Source organism: Pseudorca crassidens, chromosome 5, assembly GCF_039906515.1.
Source record: "Pseudorca crassidens isolate mPseCra1 chromosome 5, mPseCra1.hap1, whole genome shotgun sequence".
NCBI lineage: Eukaryota > Metazoa > Chordata > Mammalia > Artiodactyla > Delphinidae > Pseudorca > Pseudorca crassidens.
Window position 1 is genome coordinate 54,261,023 of NC_090300.1, and position 14,537 is coordinate 54,275,559.

A 14,537-nucleotide genomic window follows, 5' to 3' on the forward strand; every position below is an offset into this window, starting at 1 on the left:
TGTACTTGAGATAGGCCAGTGAACAGACTAGATGTTGATAAGTGCTATGAAAGGCAGAGACTAAGTGGGGGATTGGAAATTATTTTATGTAGGTCTCTGATAGTTTAGGGATATTTGTGCAGAGACCCAAAGGAAGCAGGGAGCACATGATACAGACACATGAATGGAGAGCTTTCCAGACAGAGGAAACAGCCAGGGCAAAGACCCTGAGACAGGAGCATGCTTTGAGGGTCTCCTGGGTAAAGCAAGGAGGGCAGTGTGGCTGGAGCAAAGTGAACTAGGGTAACAGTAGATGAGGTCAGAGAAATGGTAGTGGTGGTTGGGAATGGAGCAAAGGCTAGGTCAGATTTATTAGGGCCTTATGGGCCACTGTAGGACGTTGACATTCTGAGTGAGATGGGAAGACACTGACCACTTGAGCAGAAAAGTGGCCTAAACTGGTATATTAGTGGATGTTTTAAAAGTGTCATCTCAGGCAAAATGTGGCATGGTCTCAGCTTGGATTATGGGTATTTTCTAAAGTGGGCCGGTGCGGGGGAATAAGGTGTTTTGTTTTTAATGGATTGCATGCGGTATGTGAAGGAGAAAAATGAAGGGAAATGATAAGATCTTCTGGTCTGGAGGAACAAAGTTGCCATTTACTGACATAGAGAAGACTGTAATGGGAGTAGATCTGTAGGTGGGGTGCAAATTAGTGTAGTTTTAAATATGTTGAGTTTGAGATGTCAATTATGCATCCAATGAAGATGCCAAGTAAGTAGTTAGACATATAAATCGGGCTCTCAGAAAAGAGATTAGGGCTGGAGATAAAAATATGAGTATTCATAAAAATATGATGGTTTTTCAAACCCCAAGACTAGAAGAGATCACTTAGAAAGAGGATGTCCAGTGCTGGGCACTCTAGGAATTCAGCAAAGGAGACCAATAAGGAATGGTCAGAGAGGTGAGAGAACACGAGAGGGATGTCCCAGAGCTGAGAAACTATTCAATACTTCAAGAAGGAAGGAGTTATTCCCTGTGTTAAAGACTGCAGGTAAATTAAACGGCACGAAGTCAGAGACCTGGCCATTGCACTTGACAGTGTGGATATAACTGGTGTCCTTAGCAAGAGCTGCTTGTGGTGGGGATGGAAAGCTGATTTATTTTTTTTGTGTGAAGGGGAACAGATAAGTAAGATGGCAGTTAGGGATGGTAGTGGGGCCCAGGGTGTTTATAACACAAGAGATTGCTGCATGAATGCAGTGCAGCCCTCCAACAGAATGAGTCAAGCTGGTGACACAGAAGATTTTTGGGGTGATGACCTTTATTTGGTGACAGTGGATGGGATCCACCTAGAGCAAAGGGGAAGAATTGCCTGCTACCAGTTTAGGAGGTGGTGAGGTAATTGGTAAGTTTCACTGTTCAAGATCAGGAAACTGAGAAGCCAGGGATTCTCTAAGTGGTTCTTGAAATCACCAAGAATTAATCAAGGGTGGTGTTGGAGATGGTGACAGTGAGCTAAGAACCAAGATACTGAAGCAAAGAGGGGGAGTGACTGAAGGTAACTGGAGAACTTATAGGCTGATGGCAAGAGCTTCAAAGCATTGAAGTGTTGAGAAGGAAGAAGGGATAACAGTTTGGAAGTGGCAATGAAGAACAAGCAGGCGTCCTACTACTATCAATATTTTATTTTTCACATTTTGATAGAGATAACATAAAATAGTATATTCCAGGGTGTGGCAGTCACAGTATGGGAAAACCCCGGCTTAGAACCTATCAGATCATTTCTAACTACAGCTTGGAACAAACTTAGACAACAGTAACTGAAGGTTTTTTGAATGCAGGGAAAAAAAAATACTTGAAAGTAACCAAAAGGTTCAGACTAGAAAATATGTCAAGAAGATTTTCTTCTTTTATACCCTGACACAGGTGAGACTTAGCCAGTTTCAGCACGTTTTTGACAATTTAAAACACTTTAGAAAACTGGAGATTTAAACAATGTAAACACTTGTAGGCATAGCGAAATGATAGTTTTCCCTTCCAATATTATAAATTTGGCATTTCTACAGTTATGTTAACATTGTAAAAAAGATAGCTAAAATGCACAAAAATAGTTTCACAACATCCAATTTTAAACTTCATCCAAGCTGTCATCCTTTTTCGTTTTTTCCTGCTGCAGATTTATTTCTTGCTGTCACCTAACACTTGAAATTCTGATTCAGGGTGATGTCTGAGGTTTTTAAATAAACCATAATACAGAATTACTATTCCTTAATACTAACCCCAGGGGAAGAGATAGGAGGAAGAGGCAGCTGGGGCATGGATATTTGCTATGGACAAACAATGATCCATTGCTGGAAATGAAAACTCACCTTTCCTCCAGTATTTGCCCAGCCTCAACTGTGCAATGCAATTTAGTGTGATAAAAACAAACCATCAAAACCAAACCCTATCATGCAAAGAGTTGAGTTAGTTTGAAGATATCTACACAAAGCAAAAATCTGGAAACTTTGGAGCATTTCTATTTTAAACTGTATTTTCTAGTCTTCATCCAAATGTTTGGCATCATGGACAGAGTCAAAGATTTTGGTCTGAATTTAGAATATCTCAAAACTTATCCAGGGATTTTTGCTTTTAAAATGCTTTTATGAGTTTTATTTTGGTGCATTCTGGCATTTTCTGGAATGACAGCCCTAGAAGAATGAAGTTCAAAGCAGAGAGTTATGGTCTCATACTGTTTGATGCTATGCAAATTTTTGAATATTCTAATCGTCTACGGAAAAAGTCCCAGAACAGTGATACAGTATGCAAATCAAACAACACTAGAAAATATTTGGTAGACATGTACAAATGGTCAGTTATGAACTTGCAAATTCTCAGGAGGTTTTCTTTTTTGCTGGAGCTTCTGAAAGAAGATCAGTTTATACCCATTTTGGGACCCATAAAAGGAGAGCAGCACATTTTAAGGTTCTCGATATTGCAATCCTGATCAAGGCCAAAATGTAATGGTATTTATGAGAAATGCTGGCAGGTAAATGAAATCAAATTCAGATTTTTGGATTTTATTTTGTAACTGTATAGTCTCAGGGAAGCCAGCTTTGGATGTGTTTGTTACTCTTTGATATAGTTAGGTTTAAAATTTTGCGGGATGAACTAAAAGGTAACTCATAATTCACAGAAACTGTTGAGATGGTCAGAACATAGAATCAGGAGACTTGGGAACATCGGGAGCATGGCAGCGTCATTCAGAATTGCCATCAGCATGTTATGGGTATTCTCCTATTTTCCTCCGGAAGGTTAAAAAAAGTTTGACCAGTAACTGCATCTTCTTTCTTAAAAATAATGTAGCACATCTTATACCTGAAAGCAGTCAGCACAAATGCAGGTGATGCCTGTTCAAGCAGACTTTCACAGACAGCACACACTATTAACACAAATAGCTCTTCAACATTTCAAGAATACAGTGACAGGAAGTGGGACACATACTAGTAGGGAAAACATTTTTTTTTTTTTTTTTTTTAAACTTCATGGAATGTGAGGTCAGACTTCAGCTGCTTCTTGTCTGGCAATGGACAAAACCAAAATGGCTCCGGCCTGAATTTCACATCTCTCTCTAATCTACTGCACAGGAGGGACCAGAGACACCAATTACCAATAAGTCACAAGAGCAGACAGAAAACTGTTAGTAGGTCTTGACAACCAGGAATTAAGATGCTTTTAAAAAATGTGTACTTGATGCAACGTATGTAGGAAGCGTGTCTTGGAAAGCTGTGTCAAAGTGTTAGAAAAATGGAGTCCCTGTTTGAGTGGCCTTGTGGGATGTCATCTGTGCCTTAACCTATACCATTGCAGTAGCTCTAAGCCTTCTTGAAGCACTGTTCGAAAGTCTTCAAGAAAAATGATATCTAAATAGAGTCATTAGATTTTATGTGGCACTTGGTGCAACCTGTCTTCACTTATATTGTGTGCAAGGACAATGGTCTGAATGTAATTGGCATGGAGAGAGAGTACTCTCCCCATCTGAAGGGATCTTACAGGTCCGCTGTTCCCATTACCCACTGCATGGAGGAATCTTCTCTAGCGTCCCCGACTAGCACTCAGCAATGATAGTCACCTGACAGACCCCGGCCCACGACGATGGTGTGAGCAGCTGCAGTGGATTTTACTGCATGATTATCAATTGAGAGTAGCAAGGACAGAAGAGATCTAGAGAAACTTAACTTTGAGGGAGAGAGGGCTCAGTTTCTCTTTGTATAGAAATCTTAACAAAAATTTCTTTGGTCTTGAAACTAGTTTCAGTTTTTAGTTTTATTTTTTTCCTGCTGGGGATTTTATCTCTAGAACTGGCTCATTTTATTTTTAAGATGATATTAAGGGGGATGAAAAGCACAACCACCCCCTCACCCCTGCCACCCCCCCCCCCAAAAAAAAGAATAAAGAATTAAAGCAAACCAAAAAGTTGGGAATTGTTATGGGCCCAAGAATAGTTATTCTGAAATATTCTGCATGACCTAGGCCTCAGTATTTCAGGGCTAGGGCCAGTCCTGATGGAGGAAAATGTATTTTTGGAGATAAAAGCTTCAAAGAATTCTTTAGAAATCTTTTAAGGAGCACAGCTTTGTGGGGGGCCCTTTTTAAATCTGGTTTTGCCTTGTACTCTGTGTAAGATATTTGTACAAAAATATAAAAGGCATGGCTTGATGTTTAACGTCTGTGTTTTATTGTTGTTGGCACCAGAAAAGCTCATGTTCTATGTTATGTCACTGTACATACTGTAAACAAGACTGCATTAATATTGTTCTCTTATGATTTTTTGTTTCAATGAATCTAGGCTTTAAAAAATACATTCACAAACTACCTTATGTTTAAACACAATGATTCCCTTTTATTTCTTAACTGTACCCAAATCCCACAATAAAAAAATCATTTAAAGCTGTGTGTTTCGAACTTACCACTTAGAAATCAAAACAAAACAAAACATAAAAACAAAGATCAGTTTGCAACATAATTTAAAGAAGCTTCTGGTTTAAAATACCACAGCAGCAATATAAAGAGCTGGTGGCAATCACATGCGGGGATGAGACCCAAATCAATATATCTTGTCCATGTCAGCATCCAGTTACAGTAGTTGCTAAATTCAATCCACAACGTTATTGCTGAATTTGTTGCACGGAATTTGTGAAGATAATATTGTTCAGCAGCAGAACCTTAGCAGTAAAAATGAGAACGGGAGGATATCATTGCTTTTGAGCACTAAAGGGACCACGATGAGGACATCTTGGTGATTGCCTGAAGATAATCCTCAATTCCATTCCTGTGTTACCTGCTTAAAATAAATGCAAATGACAACCACCTTTACAGGAGGGGCAGAATCATCTATAACAGAACTAGAATATTTCCCCTTCCCTGTTCCCCCCTTGCCCAAGCCGCCAGATTGAAATGGCGCCATTTTCCTAACGTGTATTTCGTTCTCATTAATAGCACATCAGCTGCTCATGTATTTAGGCAAAATCAGTAGGATCATAGATTTTTTTTTTTGATCTGTTTAGAGTCATTGTTTTCTCCAGAAACAAGCCACATTAGTTTTGTTGTTGTTGGATTTTTTTTTTTTCCAATTTTTCAAGAAGAACAATTTGGTCAACTACTGTTTTATTTTAAAATATCAAGTGCACCTGAGATTGCCAGTTGAGCTCTCTATATGTCTCCTGGAGATAACACTGCTGTGATGAACAGTGAAACAAAACAAACAAAACGAGGTAGGTTAAAACAGGAAGCGCAACACAGATATCGTTTTGCAACACCTTGATACCACAGGCGGCCATGCTGGTAGCTTTGGAAAAAAAAAATCCCAGACAGTCACGTAAAAGTTCGAATCATCCGCGTAAGAGTCTATAAGGACACAAGTCAACCTGAACGAAATACATACAAATTCTGCACAAATGTTGTTTACCGTATGTTGGGTAATTTGGAGGAAGGTAAAATGATTAGGGTCTCAGAATTTTGGCCAAAGCCTTGCTTTCTAGTTCTATAACATCTGAACCAATGATGCCCGCTGGGTCTCAGGCAGGCTTAGTAGTCTAGTCCCTTCTCTCACCAACCCAGAGAGAACACAGGCAGCTCAGAAACATTTATTATTATTATTTTTTCAGTCACAGTTTTCATCTTGGGAAAGTGGCACCCTCAGGAGAAAGCTGGGAACGACCAGAGCCTGGATCTTATTTATTCTCCAATTCCCAGAAAGAACAAAGTCTTAACTCCTAACGAAGCCCGAACAGAGTGACCTCTTAGCTGGGAAGTTTTGTGCATTTGGAAAAAAAAAAAAGTGTGTGTGTGTGTGTGTGTGTGTGTGTGTGTGTATATACATTTTTAGCTTGTTTCCAGAAGCTCTTTCTGTCTGACCCCCTCTGTCATCCCATCTTTTGCCCTGATCTGTTGCATAATCGCTGAGGCAATGTTGTATTATAGAGTCCCTCATTCACTAGAGCCAACTCAACTCAATGGCACTACTATCCCATTCAACACACTCTGTTCTGTACAGGGCCATATAAAATAGGGCCTGCCAGACTCACAAAAATGGTAGTTGATTTTATTAGTCTAAGGCTAGTAGTTTAGCCATTTAAAATCTATTTCCCGAAAGTGGGGAAAACTAGTATTTTTCTTCTCTTTTAAAAATCCATTAGCAGTTGCTATCAAAAAGCAACCTTTTGGGTTCGTGAAGGCAAAAGAGTTCTACAATTACCCCACTATGTAGTTATGGCCTTCAGTGTAAAGAGATAAAGTACATTTATTGTGCTGTCTCTCACCATTCGAAATTGGAAATTTTACAACACATTGTATACTTAAAGCTAGCAGGCAGACAGAATTAAAAACAGACATTTTCTCAGTATGCATTCTTTCCCCATTCTTACAAAGTAAAGGGGTAAAGAAAAAAGGTAAAAAAACAAAACAAAATAAAACTCAAAAACCCACCAGAACACAGCTTAATCATAAGAGCACACAATATTTGTTTCTATCCCTAACTCCGAAGAGCACATGGTCCACCTTTGTCCACAGACAACGCAGCATTCTTGGGGATCTCCTGGAAATTCCTGCCACCTTTTTCTCTCCTTCTCAACCAGGCTGCAAGATTGAAAGATGGACTGTACTGGGACGGGTGGAGGGAGAGGAAAAGGGTAAAGTGGTATGGTCAACCAAGCCTTCTGATTCTGCCTCTAGACTGGCATAAGTCCACATGAGTTATGTTCTTTTAAATTAGAAATAACGCCATGAAGATAAGTGCCAAGTGCTCTTCTGTTACCAGTTCATCATGGAATTTCTGTTGAGGGTCATGAAAAACACTTGGCTACTTCCTCCAGATCGCACGGATGCAAAAAATACCTGTTTGAAATTAAAAAGAAGTTAGTTCAACTGCATGGTTTCTTTCCCTCTTTTCTTCAACCGTCCATCCATTTTCTCTCACATGTCCTATCCTTGCCATGTGTCAGCTCTTAAGACTTAATGGCTGGTGTTTATAAAGTGCCTTTTAATACAGTGCATCCTCTGTAAACATCCCTGCCTTTATTCCTATGAAGGTTACTATGACTGACTGTGGCATTGGCCTTCAGGGACCCAGAAGGGGCTATATCTTGACTTGTAACAACCCTTTGGGCACTCACTTTTTACAAGGGAGTTTCGTGCTAGGATAATATGCTGGATTTCTGGTCTAGGACACAACACGTCCTTTGTTAATTTCTGGAAAGCCACAGGGGCTCCCCTTTTCTCTCCCCTGATAACAAGAGGGCAGACTTTGGGAATGAAGAGAATCCTCTCACATTTCCAAAGTCAAGGGGGAATTTGGGGCCTACTGACTACTATACAACTTCATTTCTCAATTAAGAAAAAAAAAAGTGGTTCTGGTCAGAGAGGGTAAGGTGTTTAATGCCTATTCACTTTGGCATTCCAAGAGTTAATGCTTGGTTTCTCTGCTGATGAATGCATATCCTAGGCCAAAGGAGATCATGGCATTAGTAAGGAGAACCACAGTCCCTTCGGTCTGGGTCTGCTAAATCATCTTATCAAACGACTGAGAGAAGCGAGCAAAATTTGGGGTACTGCTTGCTTGAGCTGAACATCAGTGAACCACTGCCAGCAAAATAATATTCTGGGCTGTGGCCCAGTCCTTCAGTCAGCCAACACCAAACTTTGGTCCAAGGCATTTACTTTTGTCATTAGTATAAAGTCTCTGCTACTTCACTCCCACAGTTTCTTCAGAAGAATGCTGTCTCTCCCAACAACTTCTTCGGAAGTTCTGTGGAAATGCTCATCTTTCAGCTAATGCTACATATGTAAGTAAAGCTACTGTTAGGGTCAGTGAATCAAAACGGGGAAGCACAGAGGACCCATGGGAACACAATGAGGAAAAGAAAGGGCTGCTGTTCTCTCCAGGTTCTGTGAGCCCTGGCTCTAAACCTCAGGCCCCAGATGCTGGTGTGGTCCCAGCCTGCTGCTGAGGGTGTGGTCGTGACTTGACGTTGGCTTTCTGGGGTGGGACTTCAATGAACTGGAGTGTGGGTGTCCGTGCCCAGATCACTCCTAGTCTTATGATTCCCAGAGACTAGGCGGGGGCTGGAATTTTACTAGGGGTCAGGTCTGTTTTCTGGTGTATTCTGATAAGGGCCTGGGACCATCCTTGCCATCCCCAGCTGTTGTCCACCCAGACCACACCAGACCATACCAGGTCAGAGTAGTTGGCTACTCCAGGGCCAGACTAAGACCAGCCTGGCTTCTGGGGAACGGGAGTGAACCAAGAGATGCAGGTCTGTTCAACCTGTCACGTTCTTTTCTATAGATGTTTATGTCTGCTGTTTTGGGGACAGCATTTCTAAGTTGGCCATAGTCCCAAAGGATGAATTCACAAATACAGTAGAGCTTAGCTACTAAAAACTCTGGGTTAGTCTACGGGGAGGGCAAGGCAGAAGCAGCACTGCTGCAGAACACGCCTTCTGGGCGACTGATCATGCCAGACGAACACCGCCGATTTCACTGGAAAACAGTCCCCCTATGACACTTCAGAAGAAACATGGCTGGAATGACACAAGACATGGCACTAGTTGAGTTTGCGATTGTGCATTCCTTAAGGTATGGGTGACACTTTTAAAAAGTTTATATTTCTACACGTCAAATGTTTTACATTTAAAATCGAATATAATGTGATGGGTTACGTCCCAAGAGTGATTTTGTGAAACGTCTAAAAGTGGGGTATAAAGTTGACCCACTGTGAGATGACTAATGAGAGGCCGGCTCTTCTAAGTGCTTAGGAGAATTTGGGTTATTTGCTGAGTCATCTTAAGGCCTGCAAGCCACACAAGTTACAAAGAGTTTACAAGAAATTTTTTAGATGTTTTTATGTCTTTTTTTTTTTTTTTTGCAGTACGCGGGCCTCTCACTGTTGTGGCCTCTCCCGTTGCGGAGCACAGGCTCCGGACACGCAGGCTCAGCGGCCATGGCTCACGGGCCCAGCCGCTCCGCGGCATGTGGGATCTTCCCGGACCGGGGCACGAACCCATGTCCCCTGCATCGGCAGGTGGACTCTCAACCACTGCGCCACCAGGGAAGCCCTTATGTCTTTTTTGATGCGTGAATAATATATTTTGAGGGTTCACATGAATCAAACCAAATAATGCCATTTCAAGATAATATTGATTGTTTAACACAGATGTGATTCAAATCAGTATAAAGGAAAATGAAGGTTTCACAGGTACCTGGTGGTCTCTTAAAATGCAAACACTAATGCAAATGTTGAAACGGATTTACCTTATCATTTCTTTCACATAGAAACTTTAACCTTTGAGCTCGCTTATGCATAAATACTCCATCCAAATGTCCTGTTTCCACTGACCGGATCTCAATAGCTTTCTCGCCCCAGCCCATTATCTGATTGGAATGAATGTAGGCTGTCAAAAGGAATTTCCAAAACTGCATTAAAAACATTAGATGGGCAATAACTCACAGCATCTGTTCACATCTTAACCACAAAAATGACAAACGACTTGAGATAAACAGACAAAGCAAGTCTTACAAGTGTTATTCACAGACTTTTTTTTTTTGTGGAATCAAATGGTTGTTTCACATTTCTTGACTTTCGTTTCATTTGGGGGGTGTAACTGCTGAAGGAGATAAGGAATGGTTAACCTACCCACAGACGTGGGCATTTCTCCCCATTGGAGCACCACATCCTTAGTTATCCGGCCGTAGGTGTTTACATACACCCCCTCATCCTCATAGCAAACAAGCATTTCCATTCCATCTGTTTTAGGCAAGATGACAATGGCATGAGGAGTAATATTGCCCTGAATCTAGAAGACAAAGAAAGGCCAGGCATTATTCTTTTAAAAAATAAGACAGTATCTTAGCTATTAATCTCTAAGAATTGCAAAGAAAAAAAAAGAGTTTTTTCTTTTCCCTTTTCCATTTACATTCTAGAGACTGACGTTTTGTTTTGCTTAATTTAACCACCGACCTGTCAAATACCCTGGTACATACAAACTTAGGCACTAGGTTGAGAATGCAATTTACCTGTTCTAAAAGCAACAACTACAGCTATGGAGCACCTGCCCTGTGCCAAGTGTGGGCCCTTTCCATGTATAACTTCTGGCCTTTAAAACAGCTCCCCATGCTAGATATTTCTGTCTACAGATGAAGCAACTGCATCTCAGAGGGGTTATGTAATTTGACCAAAGCTGCACTAGGATATGGTGGTAGAATTGGAATTTGAGCACATTCCCGTGGACATTGAAAATCTCGTGTTTTCTATCTACTTCCAAAACAGATGAGGAGAATGCAATCCAGTTGGATCTGATGGAAACAGCCCAAGTGGGGCCAAAAGGTGGGACCAAAACAGGCTATGAACAGTCAATACAGATAGTTTATCTGGGTGCCTAAATAAGTCCCCTACATATGAACCTTCAAGGTGTGAACTTTCCAAGGTGCGAACGTGTGTTCGCATGTCCAATATTCACGTGCCTGGTGTACATTGTGACGTGCGTGCATCCTCTACAAGTGGTTGTGCTTTTGTATACTTTACTTTTACAGTACTGTATAGAGTACACTAGTACAGTATCATTATTTCAAGCCCAGGATGTCCAGAAGCAAGAGTAAAAGCAGCAGTGATGTAGCTGGTACTGCTAAGGAGTGCCAGCTGTTGTACTGTACTACTGTACTTCTCAAGGTACTGTACTGTAAGATTAAAAATGTTTTCTTTATTTTTTGTGTTTGTTTTTTATGTATTATTTGTGTGAAAAGTATCATAAACTTATTACAGTACAGTACTACATAGCCGATTGTGTTAGTTGGGTACCTAGGCTAACTTCGTTGGACTTATGAACAAACTAAACTTACGAACTTGCTCTTGGAACGGAACTCGTTCTTATGTAGGGGACTTACTGTAGTCCAAATTAATGGCTTGTTGAGAAAAAATTTAAAAATTACCGTTCACTAAAAAAAAATCATACTATTCAGATAAGTGTAGATTGACTTGTTCTGGGAAAAGAGACGTGGTGTTGCTGCGATCCCCTGGTTGAGAATGTCATGGCCGTCCAGTAGGTACATGGTGGACAGGAAAGAGGGGATGGAGGATGATGATGGGGACAGCCCAGCCCTCTCACCAAGAGCACGGGCTGTGAGTCCTGTGTGCACATACACACACGAGGAAAGCTGTAATGTAACAACCAATGACGTATGTGTGCCGTGCCCCCAAACAACTTTTTTCAATTGTTGTGCTCCTTTGGAGTGAAGTCTTTAAAGTCTCAAAATACCAAACAGTAACAGATTAGGTCTCAGACTTTGTTGACGAATAATTTCTACTGTATGTTAGCCTTGGGACTACATACGTTAGAGGAAACAAAATTTACACTGCGCTCATCCTACTACATGAAACCATGGGCAGCACGTCCCTTAAAAGTCATGTTTTAGGCAATGTGTCAGTATAGTAATATTAATAGTACAATTTGCAGGGCCCTGTGCCAACTACTTTAGATGTATGACCTCACTTAATGCTGACGATAACCGTATGTGATAGGTCCTCTTAGCCCCATTTTACAGATGTGAAAGCTGAGGGTTGGACAGGCTGCCTAATGTGTCCACTATTGCAAAGCGAATACGTGCAAGAGCCAGAGCATGTGCTCCAGGGTGTCTGATTCCGCCCCGTGACACTGCCCTCCACTTGAAGAGAGGAACGATAGCAGAAAAAGGATCACTGGACTTCTCCCACACAAAATGAACCAATCTCCTTCAAAAACTAAAAATAGAAGCTCATCTACTATAGTCTTGCTTAAAAAAACAGAATCTATGCCCTTGAACCAAAACCACTGTATGTATTTTAATGTAAAATCCAATGAGACAACATGTCCGGTAAATGGCAAATAATTGCTATTACGTGTTACTCAATTTTAAGCAGCCATAAAAATCAGTTAAAGTTACATGTTTTATGACTTAAAAGCCTCATCTATTTAGTGAAGACCATAAGTCCATCTGCTTTATTGATTAGTAAAAGTTAGCATGACCTCCACTAAAAATGTACAAAAACAAATCTATACACACAGGTTGTGGAACAGAGTCTTGACAGTCTGCTTCCAGGAACTTACATGAGATGGTATGTAGATATCATAAGAGTTTCCTGAATCAACATCAATTACATGGAAACCAGTGTGTGAACCAAAAATAACCTTTAATCTTTGACCTTCTTCTACTGTGAGATCAACAAGCAGTGGCTTGTGCTGGAGATCTGCAAAAGACTTTAAAAATCACCCCATGAGTACCCACATCATTCAAAGACGTTACCTTAATAAATTTTTCCTTTAGCCATTTCCTGTGGAAGTTAATGTCTGACTTTCTTAAATTGAAAAGCTAGGAAATCTTTCTTTCAATTTTAGGGCTATTCATATTCTGACTCTGGGAGGAAGAGTCTAGCATCCATTTGTTCCCCTTTTTCTACCCCTTGTGCTCCAGGGCAGCAAAGCTGGTTGACAGCTGTCTGTTTTGATAGTGTCATCATATATTAAAAATTTGGTGGGCTTCCCTGGTGGCGCAGTGGTTGAGGGTCCGCCTGCCGATGCAGGGGACGCGGGTTCGTGCCCCGGTCCGGGGGGATCCCACATGCCGCGGAGCGGCTGGGCCCGTGAGCCATGGCCGCTGAGCCTGCGCGTCCGGAGCCTGTGCTCCGCGATGGGAGGGGCCACGACAGTGAGAGGCCCGCGTATCGCAAAAAAAAAAAAAAAAAAAAAAAAAATTGGTGTCTGGGTGCTGCTGTTCTTCCCTGTTTATTTCTGGTCTTTTTCCCAAGAAGAAGGTCCAGTCACCTCTCTGGCCCCTCTCCTTCCCAAGGGACAGCCAGGCCCAGGCATGGCTACTACCTTTTCAGAGACAGACTGGGTGGGCAGGTGGGCCAGCCCTGCGCTAAGCCTGTTCAGGGTTAACAGGCATGCTCTGGTTCCGACTCTCCTGGGTGAGTGAGTACACATCAGGCTGGCGCTTTCTCTAAACTTAACGTTGAGATCTGAGACTTGGGTTTGGGCGATAGAGGACGCTGGGGATGATTCATCTCAAGACTCACGGCTTACGCTGGCGAGCTGGGTTTAAAAGGAAAAGAAAAAAAGAGCTCCAGCCACGTTTATCAAAGTTCTGTGTGTGAGACTCCAGAGTCTACGCCCCAGCTAACTGTCAAGTGTTCCTCTGTTTTCCTTTGCCATTATTTAATCCACACTCCACCTGTATTGGCCTTGAAGTCTGGGCGAGAATCTGTGAAACCACAGGTGCCTCGGCTATCATGTCACCGTCACCTAACAGACCCCTCCCTCCTTCTCTTTTGCTAACATCATTCTCATATATGGGAGGTTCGAGCCTCATCTCCTTGTCCCACGGGAGGGCTCGACCCCCTGCCGGCTCCAGTCTTTCCTCTTCGAGTCCTTGCCTTTGCTCTTCCCTCTTTCTAGGTTGGCCATGGTTTGCTCAACAAAGCATTTTGCAGTCAATCCTGCACTTTGGCTAGTACACTGATGATAGGAACTTCAGAACCGGAACAGGAACAGGATCTTGACTGAAAAGCTTTTGTGAAGAGAGATTTTGGCGGGACAGCAGCACCGCCGTAGCTGTCAGGAGTCATCCCTGAAGTGTTATTACTAACCCAATGCATTCCAAACATTTCTCTCCATAAAAGCGAGGTTAACGAGTGGGGCCCATTTCGCATCTTCCTGAGCACATCACAAATGAACTTGCCCTGCTAAAGGAACAAGATAGAAGCGGGGGTGATTCAGCCCTGAAGAGGGCTTTGTAATGTTCCCAAGGCAGCTTCTGCCCTCACGTGGCATATGTGGCAACAGAAATACATAAAGGGTCAAAGAAAGACAATAGTCATAAAGGTGGGGAGAAAAAGTGAGGGCCAAGGAGATATAAAGAAAGAGAGAGATGTAGGCAGAGAGTAAGAATGAACAGAAGGTAAATTCACGCTGGCTATGGGTAGACTGTGCAGCTCTGAAAACATCAGAGTGCCTGTAAGTACTGGTCCTTCTGGCATTTGGGGGTCA

The 14,537-nt window shown here is 41.9% G+C and overlaps 1 protein-coding gene across 7 annotated transcripts in view; it reads right to left on the bottom strand.

Annotated features, from left to right (window-relative positions):
• Positions 1-3,474: 3,474 nt before the first annotated feature.
• The window catches only part of TNIK (TRAF2 and NCK interacting kinase), a 423,010-nt gene continuing 411,947 nt past the window's right edge, over positions 3,475-14,537 (bottom strand). For all 7 annotated transcript variants that reach the window (XM_067738026.1, XM_067738024.1, XM_067738023.1 and 4 more), the window contains 4 exons: positions 12,600-12,749; positions 10,154-10,313; positions 9,772-9,911; positions 3,475-7,356 (listed from right to left, as the gene is read on the bottom strand). In XM_067738026.1, coding sequence (XP_067594127.1) covers positions 7,273-7,356; positions 9,772-9,911; positions 10,154-10,313; positions 12,600-12,749 — 534 coding nt within the window. In that variant the 3' untranslated portion in view covers positions 3,475-7,272. The remainder of the gene's footprint in view (positions 7,357-9,771; positions 9,912-10,153; positions 10,314-12,599; positions 12,750-14,537) is intronic.